Here is a 16,105-nt window from a genome sequence, read left to right as displayed (position 1 = left end):
ATGTGAATGTCCACGCGAAATGATGCCCGCATATGAGGAAAGACAAAGTGAAAGATGTTTCCTAATGTTTGTCCAGCCCGATTCAACTCGCACAGCTTTATGCCCAATGCCACAGGTCTGAGGAAACCAAAAGCTTGAAAGATCCGGAGATGCCCAACAACCCGCTGTTTCATGACATTCGAGAGTCTACATCCCGTGATCCCGGGTACCTCAAACCAATAACTTCACGTTTGCACCTCAGTGCCGTGGTTCAATAGTGCCCGCTTTCGCATGTAATACTTTCCTGCATATCTTGGCGGTACACAGCGCCAGGGCGCAGAAATCGCGACCCGTGTTGATCCTGTCGGTGATCCTAGAGACGGGTCTTTTCAATAGAACTCAACGGCTGGCACCCTTTTTTACACAGTGGAATAGTTATTTAGATGATGCTCTATCTGAAGTACTCTTGGCCGACGGCAGATACTAATAGGCTTTAACACATCCTAGAATGCAAAATTGTAACGGCCACGCAAGCGGTTTTAGATTTGGGGCCTTTGTTCCCGACGGGGGTTTGACAGCACCTGGCTCTATTTGGTATCTCATGCCAAGCCTGACGTGGTGAGGTGCCATCGTCGGCTAATGAACTGAGAGCTGTAAGCGCCCAGCTCAAGCTCGGACCGCATCGGTATTTTCAACTTGCATTGAAATGTTGTGCGTTGTTAAGTGGTCACTCTTAGGTGACTTCACCGGGTGATATACCTTGTTGTTTCCAGGCACTTAGACGATTCAGGTCAGGGTCATGTTGAACAAGAGGAAGTTGCATGATCTCCTACGCCGCGGCCACGCAATATCGTTACAAACAAGGGAAGGGAAGGTTAGCTGCTGTAGGGATCTCATAACGGCAGCATTGTGCACATATGTAACTGAAACGACCAATCAAACCCATAGATCGAAATTATAGAGCCAGGAATTTGTAAAATTTGCTGTGGCCCATGAGACCATGAACAGTGTATATATGCAATCATATTGATCTCGTTCCACGTGTCTCTTCATCATTCATGATAAAAGAAGACCACCCGCTCTTTCCATGCTTCTCATCGCCTATTTCTCTTTATCTGGCTTTGAAATAAAAGCCAGCTTCCTATAACATCAAAGCATGTACACTCGTGACACCACCAAAGCAGACGCGGGAGTCCTCACTTCGCCCGAAGATCATTTCAAAAGTCCTCAGTTTGTCGTGGGCCATGAAGGTCTCAGCGATGAAAGCAACAGAGGATATGCTAGTCAGTGTATTGTACCTTATCTCTTGAAGAACAGTTCGGACTTTCGAGAACTCTGTGACCTACGACAAAGAGCAAGTAATACTCAACCAAAATAACATACCCTAATTAATACAAAATAGGGATGGCAGAACCCTGAAGGCGATAAATACTTCCAAGTACAACGTCGAGAGGCCGATGAATGCGATGAACGGACGGCGAAATTTTTCTACAAGTTGATGATGAAAATAGCAGAAGAGCTTCATCAGTCCACCACTGCCCTGACAATACAACAAGCTTGCCCTGGCCCTATCAATATCCTTGACATGTGCATGGCACCTGGGGGCTTTCTCAAAACTGCCTTGAACAAAAACCCCGGATCGCGCGCCCTTGCTTTTAGCTTGCCCATTACATGTGGAGGCCATAGAAGCCGCCTGCCTAAAAGCCCGAGCGTTGAACAAAGGTTTCTAGATATCACTCTGCTCGCTACAGACATGGAGGTGGAACAGATCCCCCAAGGTCACCCTGATGCCAAGAATTTCTTGCCGCGGCAATTTGAGTCAAATCAACTATTTGAATTAGCCATCTGTGACGGCCAAGTTCTCAGAAAACATGAACGCGCCGCCTATCGAGAAGTCCGAGAAGCTAGACGGTTAACAGTGACGCAATTATCTCTTGGTCTTCAGTTTCTCCGACCCGGCGGGACCATGATTCTCCTTCTTCACAAGCTTGAAGCGTGGGATACTGTGACACTCGTCTTCACATTTAGTGAATTTTCCTCAGTGCAACTTTTCAAGCCAAAGTCGGGTCATGCCAAGCGATCATCATTTTATATGGTTGCGACCGGCATCCAAAGTCAGTCCGACAAAGCCCTTCGAGCAATTAATAGGTGGAAAAGAATTTGGCGTGTGGCTACTTTTGGCTCCGATGACGAGTATCGGGAGGAACTCCGGAAAGAAGATCTTCAAGTGGAGACAGTGATTGAGCGTTTTGGCCAAGAACTTGTTGCTTTAGGTAACGAAATTTGGAAAGTTCAGGCCAACGCACTCAAAAAGGCACCATTTATCAAGTCTATTGTCTGATACTCTATCAGCACAAGCTTCTTATTACGAGGATATCACACTCAACCACGTGGAAGCAATCTTTTCATTTAGTGGCCTATCCACAAGTCAAGTGATTTCGGACATTGTACCGCTAGCATCAAACGTCGAGGATCAAGTATTAGCAACAGTCTCAATAAATATTAAATAATTTGCAATCTAACCCATTGTTCTCCAAATACTACCCTGAAATTTTTTGGTTTGGGCAAAGCTTTCGGTACGCTAAGTTGCATTTCCATACATATCCCTAAGTTGTTGGTAACTTGGTGGAGGATTGGCGAAACAAGAGGTCTCAATGCAAGATGACAAGATGGTATAAGAGTGGACACATTGTCAGTGTGAAATTGACCCCATCGACACATTTTCAGCAGCCAACCAATGTATGGGCGGCTATTTGATTGCTCGCATTCTATTCCATTTGGCCTTTGGCAGTCGAAAGACTCGTACACATACCTTAGGACCAACACGAGCTGATACCTTGCTCTGGTCCCAATGATTGAAATCTAGTACATATAACTTCAATCACTGTTGTCCCGACGCAGGGATCGGCCGGTTTTCTGGCCCTCGGTGGCTTTATTGTTGCCCCGTTTTGCCACTTCCTATCTCAGTCTCCACGATCGCCAGTCGAGCAAAGATATCAGCCAAGTCGTTGCGAACGGTTTCATTGCGGGTGCTTTGGACGTACGATGAGCTCTCAATGGACCTGCATAGAAGATCAGTGATTTATGCTTTCACTCGAAGATTGATTCACAACTGACTTCATTCGGGTATTGAGTCTGGACGTTGTCAGCAGGCAATTCCGAAGTCATATTCTGTGATGAGGTCAATACTTACTCCGCCACACATTCGAGTGCTACCGCATTGTCTTCTCCGTGGAGCTGGGTCTTTTTGGGTATTTCCAAGTCTTTATCACGTTTCCGCTTCATTCTCCGCTCCCGTGGAGCCTCCACACTCCCGTCGGCTGAGTTGCTGTTTCCCTGATCGTCAGAGTAGTCGTTTCCGTCCTGCAAAACCTCGTCCTCTGTTATGTCGCCTGCCTCAGATGCCGACGGATTGCTGGTTTTATCAGACTCGGAGGACGACAAGGACAATGCACGTTGCAGTCTGCTCCGAAAGTCTAGCCCGTGATGAGTGAGCGACACTTTTCGAATTCCACCCATACTTGCGTTTCAGCCACGAGGAGACGGCGAGTGCCCCCGATTCTTGTTGAGTGTACAACAAAGGAGGGATCGCACTGGCTTTAATAGAAATTTGTATCGTGAAATTGGAATTGACTACTTGCTTGCTTGCGATTGGGGGCGCAAGGTCAACCATCTCCCACACACTCTGAGTGATGTTAGACCTTTCATTGTCGAGACCCTCATATTTGCCCATGAATTCCTCAATGTCTGTCAAACCAACGTTGAGAGATGACTCATGTGAATGATAGACAGGAAGGACAACTAATTTTGCACCAATGAAAGAAAATCCGCTTAGAAAAGTATGATCCAATGAAGCGATGAAACCATATTGGGTGGTCAGGAAAGAGATACTCCCAGCCATTTTTTTCTTGAACGTTGCTGCTCAACAGCAATGATAATATGAGGGCATGTTTGGACTGGCGAATGGTGAGGGTCTGAGACCAGCTCACCAGACTGAGCCATGGCTCGCAATCCAAAAAGGGTCTTTTTAATGCAACGGTAGGGTCTTCCGTAGTTGACCGAGGAATGAATGCATTTTCAACTCAACAAACCTACACCTCCGAGTTCACTTTGTGTTGTTTTCTTCACCCGTTCTTCCCTCTTTACCACTTGCCTGAGCATCACCATGTCACCACGTAGCGCATCGGGCTGGCCGGAATGGGAGGAGAAGAATCTTCTCTCTCTTGGCTAGATGCCCATCGGGAGCTGTCGTGGAAAGCCCGCTCGGACGCATATTACAAACAACACCGCGTGGCCCGAGGCGCTGAGTCTCTGCGGGAAAGAAGTACCACATTCTGCGGAAGTGTCGTCCCACTGACGCCAGATCTTCTAATCCTCCAGGCAATCAAAGAAAATCAAAATCTGTTCGTGGCTTGGTCGGCCGTAGGGCTTCATTGTCGGCTCTCCCACACAACATTTCTGCCGAAAGCAACATTGACAAATGGTTCAAAACAATGCTCACAGCCGAGGCGCGCCAGGCCAACAGCAATGGATCAAGTCAAGCAGAAAGCTCCAGACTAGGTACGCAATGTATTTCCTTTAATCACCTTTTACCATTTACGCACTACAAGCTGATCCACTGTCACAGTCGCGCGACGCGAGTGTCAACCCCGTGTTGGCTTAAAGAAACTCGATCGTCATCTTCGATGTGGGACTATGTGCATCGTGTTTGTGCAGCCAGGAAGCTTGAATAACAGTAAATAGAACGCTAATACTAGCAGCAATTTGTTGTCATGCGGTTTACGTCGTGATATCGAAGCAACAGAGGCCAACCATCTCGATCACTAGCCCTGGTGCACGTTGCTATAAAAAAACCTATGATAGCTCCGCAAGGAAGCCGCAGCATGAGAAATTCCGTCGTGGCTGTACTCACTCCTTGAGATCACAACATCGAGGGTGTCCCAGATGTCAAACCTAGTGAGATAGAGCACTATTCCTTGTGCCTACGAAACAGATCCGTCTACAGTGCTGTTATAAATCAGCTATACTGGCACATTCTTCATTGTTGTCTCTAGTTCAGGAGTATGTCTTCCCATGCGGCCTGGAAAATACTGTGGGCAGTGTATAAAGGCTCACAGAACTAAACAAGATCAGAACATGATAGCAAGGGGGCTCCTTGTAAAGTTTCAAACCCCATTCAATTCTTGTCAGCGGGAGGTAATATCTTTGGTTGCATCTTCAAATGGATTCGGTTAGATGGGTGGTCGAAGGCAGAATGATCTGTAGAGTAGAAGCTGAGGTATACGGTTTATTTTCGAACTACGCACTAGTCATATTTGCCGAGAATCAAAGGTTTTCCGAATCAGTCCAAAACTGGCAGACTCGAGTCATAGGAAAAAGTTAGAGTCACAATGACCTTGGAATAGTGAGCGGCACCGTCGATCGGTAACCAAATCCCAAGTCAATTCGGCAACCAACTTTCGATGAACCATGGAAACGCTCGCTCGGTGAGAGAATGCGGTTGTCAGAGGAACTTGATCGAAAGCTTATCTATAGTGTTGGATTGGCGGCGTGATTAAATCTGTATCATAGTCCGAAAGTTCAGAGGAAAGCTCGTGGTACCCTCTCCAAGGTCTCACGCCAGCGAAACTTAGTACATTGTAGCAGGAAACGACTTTATTCGTAAATTATCTCGGTCGCCAGATTAATGGTCAAGATGAGCTGGGTGCTTGAAATTAACTTTGTGGGTCGGCCGGGACCAATCGGTTTCTCGGCCTCTAGTGCACAAACCGGAGACTTTATTTAGATCTACCATCGTGTCCTTACTTAGGTGGCATTGATTTCAAAAGCTATCTGCTAGAAATAACAGACTGGCGACCGAATTTGGCAGATGGAGAGGATGGGTCGGGCTCAAAGAGAGTCTACTTTATGCGAGGAAGGTGCAGGACAGAAGACATAGCTTCTAGAACGTTCTATAGGCCAGATAAAGATAGCAGCTGCTTCCCTCGACGGAGGACCAATCACTCTCTTGCGTGGGCAACTGAACCGCGGATCAGATCTCTGTTGCCGAAACTCTGTGTGGTATTCCAAATAGTCTCTTGCCCAGCAATACCTCCTAAGTAACAAAGACCGCTGTTCCATCGGGCCCTAACGGCTGTCAGGTTTGGGAATGTGGATCGTGTCTGGACCCTGCAGATCCTTCCGATTTCTTCTCCGGGCCACAAATAGAACCTCCGTGATCTACTGTCCCGTGGGTCATCCCTGGGATCTGCGTCGCGGAACCGTACCTGCGTGTGTCTAAATTCACGCGCGGTGTTTGATTGGTACGTTGGGTGCTATTTGTATCTAGGGTCTCGTCAATGTGATAGTAGCGTTGCAATCTGGCGAGGGGGTGGAGATCACGAGAATCTAGCTCGTGAGCCATGGTAGCTGAAATAGCTCACTTCATTATCCTGGAAATTGGACTCAGGTTTCTATTCTGGGTTTTCCAACAAAGTCTAGACTTTGATTCTCCGTCAAAGGAAAACAGCCAGTACCCTGTATTTGGGAGTATGTTCATAGTGTCTGCACCGACAGGTAGCAGAAGTATTAGTAGAGGCAACATCAGTTGGTTGCGAGCAACACAGAAAAGTACCGCTCGAGTAGCCCGAGGCTAGAAATAGGGGAAAAGGATTGTAGTGGGATCAATGGGAGGCACGTCCTATGGTCAACAGCCGGTACAATCGAATGTCACTGTCTGTCACAGTCTCCAACCCATTATTGCGGCATCTGTTGAAGCACTCCAACCTTCATGAAAGAGACGATGAACGTGGCCAGACCGCGCAGATGGAGAGTGCCACCGCGTTGAGCGATTTAATTGCAATTTAAATGATGTGAGAATCATTTTCTTGCGGTATCACTGTCTTTTCAACAGTTGATGAAAGTGGTTCACCACACTCAACGCAGGTTTTTGAGAGCAATGAATCCAGGTTGAAAATTGAGTCTGTAGGCCACAAGGTCTCCCAAAACCATTTCAACGTTGTTCATATGTCTTCAACGCCAATAACGAGACAGTGATTCTCGCTACCAACTGCGCAAATGGTTTCTTGGTCGAGACGTAGCCGAAAAATTATAAAAGGAGCCGGATTCCCAGCCCAAAAAAAAATCAGGACTTCGGTCCTCACACTCCGATGTGTCATGGTGTCCCTCTTGCTTACGGGCTTGAGCGTCTCCGTGGCCACGGCTGTCGCTGCCCCGAGCCCCGCGATGTAAGACATGTGCTCCCTCGCTGCCCCGAGCCCCGCGAGTGTAAAAGTGTGCTCCCTCGCTGCCCCGAGCCCCGCGAGTGTAAAAGTGTGCTCCCTCGCTGCCCCGAGCCCCGCGAGTGTAAAAATGTGCTCCCTCGCTGCCCTGAGCCCCGCGAGTGTAAAAAGGTGCTTCGCAGGACGAGCTCTGCGTCAACAAATATGCTTCGCAGGGGATTGCTGCGTGAACAAGGCCTCTAGCGATGTGCAGGCACCTTTCCGTGGTGCTAGGGACCAGTATTCGAGTATTCAAGAGTACTCGAAGAAGCCAAGATCTGCGCACCATCTTGATGATGTATTTCGTATTTCGAAGGATCATCATTGGAGAAATAAAATGAGCCCTAGATAGAAGCAAACCAATATCAGAATCGTAAATTCAAGATTCAACCTTCGTTATCGCCCGCCGTGTTCCCAACCCTCCTGTTGTCATGGTTTGCGGTCGGCTAGTCTTCCCGCCGCAATAGAGTGCATTTGCCATCAGGGCGTAGAGCGAACGAAATGGTGAGTATTTTGGTGCGTCGCAGATGTGTTGACGAGCGTTGATGAGCGTTGATGGTCATTAATGAACGGTGATGGTCGTTGATGAACGTTGACGAACGTTGATGAACATTGGTGAACGTTGATGAACGTTGATGAGCGTTGTGTTGAGTATCACGGTGGTCAAAGCTTGTGGCAGGACTAGCGATGTACATTTAAATAGACGGGTTTCCCACTTTTGATAGTAACCCTAACAAGAATACTACAACTACCTATCTCAACAGGTTATGAGCCCGAGTGGCTTTACCTTTGGGCATGCAGGCATCTAAATACCAAAAATCCCTTGCCTATGATTACAGCTAAGCTTCTCTGTCAAGAAACCAACTGCATGAACTTCAGAAACTGATCACGTATTCTCAGTAACTTGATGAAAAATACGATATCATATTCCTCAACCCTCTCCGAGGAAATTCTTTTCACTGAAGAGCTACAGACAGCATGCTATCATTGCTACTGTGACAAGGGCACGCAGTATCGCAAGGTTGCCTCCATACCCGGGACATGTCGCCGTTTGCAGCAAGCCTTAGGGATTTCTCTGCCAAATAGCCATAGACAGTGTGCCATGATTGCTACAGTTACACTATGGACTGCCACGAGGTACTGCAAACGTTACCTACTGCTGAGACATGTCACCATTTTCAACAAGCTCGGTATCTATCTTCTTGGAGTCACCAGCCACAAGGCCATTTCGGAAGGTAAAATGCGAAAAACACTACAAAAGAGACACTCTTGGACAGACGAGGAGCTGAAGATTCTCTCGTACCTCCGACACACTTGCCACTGGCACTTCAAGCAAATCCAAAAGTCATACTTCCCATCACTTTCTCTGAGCGCACTCCGAGGAGCCTACTGGCACCAGTCTACCGAAGACCGCATACGCCGAGCGTCGAACGCCACTATCCCAACTATCGATCCTCGCAACTCGGTGAAAGGCTTCTCAAGTGCCTCCAAAACTCATTCCATCTCGGATAATCTCAGTCGATCAGAAAACAGTATTGAGGCTTTGGCATCGACCCCTCAAAGTCCCGTGGGTAGAAACAAGCCATTCATTTCCAACGAGTGCAACTCGAGTCGCTACGAACTCCGGCCAAACAGACCCTCAAACTTCCCTCCAAGAGAGCCGCAATATCTAGTTGACCGACGCCGTTTTCCCCACTTCTTTAGATCGTACAAGTACTCTCTCAATCGACAGGGGATCCCAGACAGCGACTATACTCCTCAATCTCGGATGCCTACGCCAAGCTCATCAGATCGAAGCGTTTCCATTGTCTCAAGCCTTCCTAGTGCCGCGTCAAGCCTTGAACTCTTCGGCTTGGAGGTGCGCTCTCCTCGGTCATCAAATAGTGGCTCGGTTACCTCTGATCGGCCCAACGACATATCTAGCTCTGAATTCTTCAGCTCCGAGGAGCATCCTCTGCCGACATGACTGAAATCGCAAAGTTCGAGCAATTCGGAATCAATACGTTCTATAACGGAATTCCAACATTAGACAATGCCAGCGACTGGTTTCGGTGGAATCAGAAGGTCAATGAGTTCATTCGGATATCTGCGGTTGCCGACGATGGAGCGACTCCGCCGACAGAAGAAGAAGCAGCACGGCAATGGATTCACCGCCAAAAGTTCTATTCTGCGATGATTACGGCAAAGTTGACACACAATGCGGCGCAAAGAATCAATGCTTTTGAGATACCTCGAGTTCAAGCACTGCTTAAGGCAGTCCAGGACAACTTCAAACCGGAAGGCTCCGGCACGTATGTTAGCCTCCAACGACGATACATGGCCCTCACAAGAGACAAGTGTGGGAGCACCCAAGCGCTGGGGGCAGAGATCAGGAAGATTCATGCTGAAAAACTCCTTCTTGACCCTGATTGCGTGACCTCCGAAATTGAGCGAACATTTTTCTTTGTTCATGCACTCGGCCCCGAGTACGAGAGCTTCCGCGATCATATCTTCCGACAAATGGACCTTGTCAACGAAAGAGATGCAAATGGGAGTATTATCAAAGCAGCACCTACATTTGACTATATCGAGAATAAGGCCATTGAGGAAGAGCATAGAAAAGGGCAATTGGGCAAACAAGCAATGGAGTCGCAAGCTCTTCCTGCTCTTGCCCTAGTCCGTGGGCCAGGTGACAAGAAGCTCATACCGTCGTCGGACGGAACTACTTGTCGGATAGAGATTGATAACGTCCCATATTGCTCCTTCTGCCGAAAACCTTATCACATCGACGCCGAATGTTTCACCAAGAACCCGAGACTGAAGGTCCAAAGGAAGGACGGAGACGGACCGAAACCAAGACCAGGCAGAATTCACATAGGCGGACGCAGACAGTCGAAGAGGCGGACCTTGACGGACGACGAGGACGACGATGGGAGTGGCCCAAAAGACCCGAAGAAACCAACCTTCATGGCGACGAAAGTCTCCGGAAAAGATGTCAACGATGCATTTGGAAACGATATCGAGGGCAATCTCACCCTGTTTGACCATGTTCCCATTATGATGGCGATAAAGACCCCCTCCATCCGTGACGCGTGGATCGTGGATAGTGGATGCGCTCAACATGTTTGCAATAGCGCCTCCAGGTTTGTCCAAATGGCTAAATATCATGGGCCTTCACTGAGAGGCATTGATACCTCAACAGCTCCCTCGGGCGTGGGAACAGTAAATATCCTGTGCAATGTACGCGGCAGAAAGAAATGGCTAGTGCTTGATAACGTCCTGTATGTTCCATCTGCACATGCCAATCTCATATCGGTGCTTCAGCTTCTCCAACGAGGGGCAAAAGTCGAATTCTCAAGCCGGGATGCTATCCTTCGCAACAAGTCAAACGGAAAGAATCTGTTTACTGCCAGTGAATATCATGGAGTCTACGCACTCGATCTGTGGGCAAGTCTGACTTTCCCCTCTTACCATGTTAGCCCACAAATGTCTCTGTGGCACAGCCGGCTTGCCCATATGAGTGACGCAAACCTTCGGCGACTCAAGCAGCAAGCTCATGGCGTGCGGGACATGGAGGCACGTCATCCATGCAATCCCTGTCTGCAGGGGCGAATGATCGAAAGGTCTCACAGAAGATCAAGGGTCAGCAGGAGAGGAGAACACACAATGGACCTCCTCCATATTGACGTCGCAGGGCCATTCGATGAGGGCCTAGATGGCAGCCGTTACTGGCTAACCATCGTTGACGACTTCACGGGCTGGATCGAGATTTTCCCGATACCGCGAAGACAACACTTCGTCATAGAATCACTGCGGTTCTTCCTCGACCACAACGAGCGCCCCGAGCGAAAATGCAAACGAATACGTCTGGACCGGATATCTGAACATATGGGAGACGAGATGAAATTCATGTTGTTCTCGCGCGCAATCCAAGCGGAGGTGACAGGAGTGGATCAACATCAGCAAAATGGGGTTGCCGAAAGAGCTCATAAGACAATCTATGACCGTCTTGGGCCTACGCTGGCACATGCAAGGCTGCCGTCTAAGTTCTGGCCGGAAATTGCTCGAACTGCAGCTTTCCTCTCGAATCGGTCGCCGTCATCGAAGCTCAACATGACTCCGTACCAAGCGTGGTACGGCGACAGACCTGACCTCTCAAGACTAAGAATCATCGGATCAAAAGGAGAATACTTGATTCCGCCAAAGCAAAGAAAGAAGCTCACGGATCCACGAACAAGGCCATGTATTTTGCTGGGCTACGAGGGCAATACCAACTACCGTATCCTCCTGGGAGACGGGAGAATCATTGGAACACCAAACGCTGAATTTCAAGAAGTCCTTACAACTCCCTCCACACAGACTTTACAAGATGTGGGAGCCAGACAAGACGGCTCACCTGAGGCAACGGCTGCTGTCGCAGGGGGAGTGGGACGGTGGGACTAATAAACCAACCGTCGGTAGGAATACGGCAAGCATCCGTGCCTGCCTCGGGGCGCCAATTGTCGATGGATCCCCCAGAGCGGGCCCTACCTAAGTCGAGAAACGATATCTCGCACACACTGCCTCGGAGTGATGATAACTCGCGAGTGCTTACCCAGCCGAGTGACGATAACTCGCAAACTCAAGCGTTGTCCCAAACGAGTGACGATGACTCGCAGCCAGCTGTTGCTGTACAGGGAGACAGGACCTTGTCGCGCACACGGAGTGAGAACACCTTCGGACCTCTATCACCTGCTTATCAGGATTCCGTCCTTGGGATTGAATCGCCACCCGGTGGCGACCAGCAACAGGGCGACGCGGTTGCTGCTCAAGGAGACATAACCTTATCGTCCATACGGAGAGGGAACACCCTCGGGCCACTATCACCTGATTATCAGGATTCTGTCCTTGGGATTGATTCACCATCCGGTGGCGACCAGCAACACCAACGAGGGCCAATTTTAGAACGGCAACGATATTCAGAGCTCCATCGGCCGGTCCATGAAGTTCAACAAGGAACATTAGATCACCACCCTGAACTAAAACTTCGGGCTTCGGAAGCCGCATTGGACAAACCTGATGGAGACGAAGAGCTTGCGCTCTTGAACGTACCTGAAGAAAAGGTCATTCCAACCTTCTTGGCCATGGCTGCAAAGGAGACGGAACCATTTGAGCCCAAAACTCTGAGCCAAGCAAAAAACGACGCAAGCTGGGTGGATTGGGAAAAAGCCATGCTTGAGGAAGTGAATTCACTCCACCAAAATCACACGTGGGAGCTTGTGGATCCTCCCAAAGACCGGCGGGTACTCAGCGGTAAATGGGTCTTCAAACTCAAGCGCGGACCGCATGGCGAAATCATCCGCCACAAAAGCCGATGGGTAGTGAGAGGATTCACACAAGAAGAAGGAATTGACTATGATGAAACTTTCGCATCGGTTGTCAAGCCAATGAGCTACAAGGCTCTCTTCGCCATCGGAGCGGCCCTGGACTTGGAGATTGAACAAATGGATGTCAAAACCGCATTCTTGTACGGAGATATCGACCACGAGATCTACGTCGAACAGCCCCACCACATGACGGACGGCACGCCAAGGGTCTGCAAGCTTCGAAAGGCCCTCTATGGCTTGAAGCAGGCCCCTCGGATCTGGTACCAGACCCTGACAAACTTCCTTCGCAGCCTTGGCTTCGAGCCAATCACCGCCGATCTCGGTATCTTCGTCCGGAGCAGTGTGTACATCGCAGTATACGTTGATGATATCCTGATCGTGGGTCCGAGTATCGCTGAGATCAAGAGGATCAAGCGGAGCCTGAGAAACCGGTTTCAGATGACGGACCTGGGGCCATGCAGCTACTATCTCGGGGTGTCCATCCAGCGAGACCGTCAAAACAGGAGACTGCTCCTAAGCCAAGAGGCATACATTGACAATATCGCTCATCAACATGGAATTGACAACTGCGCCCCCGTCAGTACGCCGATCGAAACCTCACCACTTCCGGAAAATAGTCCAGACTACACCTGCACTCCAGATCAAAGGACCTCTTACCAACGCATTGTCGGATCACTAATGTACATCATGCTTGGAACCAGGGGGGACATCGCGTATGCGGTCTCTGTCGCTAGCAGATCTCTCTCAAACCCTGGCTCCCAGCACATGAAACTGGCCCGTCGCATCCTGCGGTACCTCAAAGGAACAAAGAACCTCAGACTCACCTACCAAGGTCAGCTTCAGACCCTGAGAGGCTTCACAGATGCGGATTGGGGAGGATGTCGCGCCACGAAACGATCCACAGCTGGCTATCTCTTCAACATTGGAAGCGGGGCAATCAGTTGGCAATCGAAACGCCAGGGCGTTGTTGCCCTTTCAACCTGCGAAGCCGAGTTTCTAGGACAAACGCAAGCCACCAAAGAAGCCGTCTGGCTGAGAAGACTTCTCAATGAATTGAATATGGATCAAGGAACAACCGCCACGATCATCTGCGGTGATAACCAGGGTGCCATCGCTCTTGCTTCAAATCCACAATACCACTCCCGCACAAAACATATGGAAATCCAACGCAAATGGCAGGGAGAGATCCAAGATAGCGGAGGAGTGCAGCTTGGCTATGTCCCAACCACAGAACAGATTGCTGATGGTTTTACCAAACCTTTGACTCGGCAAAGATTTGAGTGGTTTCGAAGAGAACTCGGCATCGAGTAATCACGTCTCCATTTCACTCGAACCAGTCCAAGGCGCAGGATACCCTTTCCTTCTTTTCTTCTCAAAGGAAGTTTTTGGAAGGTTTTAATGGGACCTGTCTCAACCGCGATTGAAGTGTCACCGGCACCATCGGAGATGGTTGCCATCGAGTGGGAGTGTTGAGTATCACGGTGGTCAAAGCTTGTGGCAGGACTAGCGATGTACATTTAAATAGACGGGTTTCCCACTTTTGATAGTAACCCTAACAAGAATACTACAACTACCTATCTCAACACGTTGATGAGCGTTGATGAACGTCGATGAACGTTGATAAACGTTGATGAGCGTTGATAAACGTTGATGGTCGTTAATGAGCGTTGATGTGTTGAGATAGGTAGTTGTAGTATTCTTGTTAGGGTTTACTATCAAAAGTGGGAAACCCGTCTATTTAAATGTACATCGCTAGTCCTGCCACAAGCTTTGACCACCGTGATACTCAACACTCCCACTCGATGGCAACCATCTCCGATGGTGCCGGTGACACTTCAATCGCGGTTGAGACAGGTCCCATTAAAACCTTCCAAAAACTTCCTTTGAGAAGAAAAGAAGGAAAGGGTATCCTGCGCCTTGGACTGGTTCGAGTGAAATGGAGACGTGATTACTCGATGCCGAGTTCTCTTCGAAACCACTCAAATCTTTGCCGAGTCAAAGGTTTGGTAAAACCATCAGCAATCTGTTCTGTGGTTGGGACATAGCCAAGCTGCACTCCTCCGCTATCTTGGATCTCTCCCTGCCATTTGCGTTGGATTTCCATATGTTTTGTGCGGGAGTGGTATTGTGGATTTGAAGCAAGAGCGATGGCACCCTGGTTATCACCGCAGATGATCGTGGCGGTTGTTCCTTGATCCATATTCAATTCATTGAGAAGTCTTCTCAGCCAGACGGCTTCTTTGGTGGCTTGCGTTTGTCCTAGAAACTCGGCTTCGCAGGTTGAAAGGGCAACAACGCCCTGGCGTTTCGATTGCCAACTGATTGCCCCGCTTCCAATGTTGAAGAGATAGCCAGCTGTGGATCGTTTCGTGGCGCGACATCCTCCCCAATCCGCATCTGTGAAGCCTCTCAGGGTCTGAAGCTGACCTTGGTAGGTGAGTCTGAGGTTCTTTGTTCCTTTGAGGTACCGCAGGATGCGACGGGCCAGTTTCATGTGCTGGGAGCCAGGGTTTGAGAGAGATCTGCTAGCGACAGAGACCGCATACGCGATGTCCCCCCTGGTTCCAAGCATGATGTACATTAGTGATCCGACAATGCGTTGGTAAGAGGTCCTTTGATCTGGAGTGCAGGTGTAGTCTGGACTATTTTCCGGAAGTGGTGAGGTTTCGATCGGCGTACTGACGGGGGCGCAGTTGTCAATTCCATGTTGATGAGCGATATTGTCAATGTATGCCTCTTGGCTTAGGAGCAGTCTCCTGTTTTGACGGTCTCGCTGGATGGACACCCCGAGATAGTAGCTGCATGGCCCCAGGTCCGTCATCTGAAACCGGTTTCTCAGGCTCCGCTTGATCCTCTTGATCTCAGCGATACTCGGACCCACGATCAGGATATCATCAACGTATACTGCGATGTACACACTGCTCCGGACGAAGATACCGAGATCGGCGGTGATTGGCTCGAAGCCAAGGCTGCGAAGGAAGTTTGTCAGGGTCTGGTACCAGATCCGAGGGGCCTGCTTCAAGCCATAGAGGGCCTTTCGAAGCTTGCAGACCCTTGGCGTGCCGTCCGTCATGTGGTGGGGCTGTTCGACGTAGATCTCGTGGTCGATATCTCCGTACAAGAATGCGGTTTTGACATCCATTTGTTCAATCTCCAAGTCCAGGGCCGCTCCGATGGCGAAGAGAGCCTTGTAGCTCATTGGCTTGACAACCGATGCGAAAGTTTCATCATAGTCAATTCCTTCTTCTTGTGTGAATCCTCTCACTACCCATCGGCTTTTGTGGCGGATGATTTCGCCATGCGGTCCGCGCTTGAGTTTGAAGACCCATTTACCGCTGAGTACCCGCCGGTCTTTGGGAGGATCCACAAGCTCCCACGTGTGATTTTGGTGGAGTGAATTCACTTCCTCAAGCATGGCTTTTTCCCAATCCACCCAGCTTGCGTCGTTTTTTGCTTGGCTCAGAGTTTTGGGCTCAAATGGTTCCGTCTCCTTTGCAGCCATGGCCAAGAAGGTTGGAATGA

General features: G+C 49.3%; 3 protein-coding genes across 3 annotated transcripts; all 3 read left to right on the top strand.

Moving 5' to 3' along the window:
• Positions 1–1,732: 1,732 nt before the first annotated feature.
• N7506_000186 (uncharacterized protein) lies at positions 1,733–2,320 on the top strand (the record flags this gene model as incomplete). Its single annotated transcript, XM_056949482.1, has 1 exon — positions 1,733–2,320. The coding sequence occupies one exon, from the start codon at positions 1,733–1,735 to the stop codon at positions 2,318–2,320; it is 588 nt and encodes a 195-aa protein (XP_056815397.1).
• A 6,020-nt stretch (positions 2,321–8,340) lies between these two features.
• N7506_000185 (uncharacterized protein) lies at positions 8,341–9,204 on the top strand (the record flags this gene model as incomplete). Its single annotated transcript, XM_056949481.1, has 1 exon — positions 8,341–9,204. The coding sequence occupies one exon, from the start codon at positions 8,341–8,343 to the stop codon at positions 9,202–9,204; it is 864 nt and encodes a 287-aa protein (XP_056815396.1).
• Positions 9,201–9,954, top strand: N7506_000184 (uncharacterized protein; the record flags this gene model as incomplete). The annotated part of the gene is made up of 2 exons (XM_056949480.1): positions 9,201–9,746; positions 9,895–9,954. 2 exons carry the CDS (start codon positions 9,201–9,203, stop codon positions 9,952–9,954), a joined length of 606 nt encoding a protein of 201 aa, XP_056815395.1.
• Positions 9,955–16,105: the final 6,151 nt, after the last annotated feature.

This window comes from Penicillium brevicompactum (assembly GCF_028827555.1).
Source record: "Penicillium brevicompactum strain IBT 35665 chromosome Unknown utg000001l_segment0_segment0, whole genome shotgun sequence".
Taxonomy (NCBI): Eukaryota; Fungi; Ascomycota; class Eurotiomycetes; order Eurotiales; family Aspergillaceae; genus Penicillium; species Penicillium brevicompactum.
This window is presented reverse-complemented; position numbering and strand designations above follow the sequence as displayed.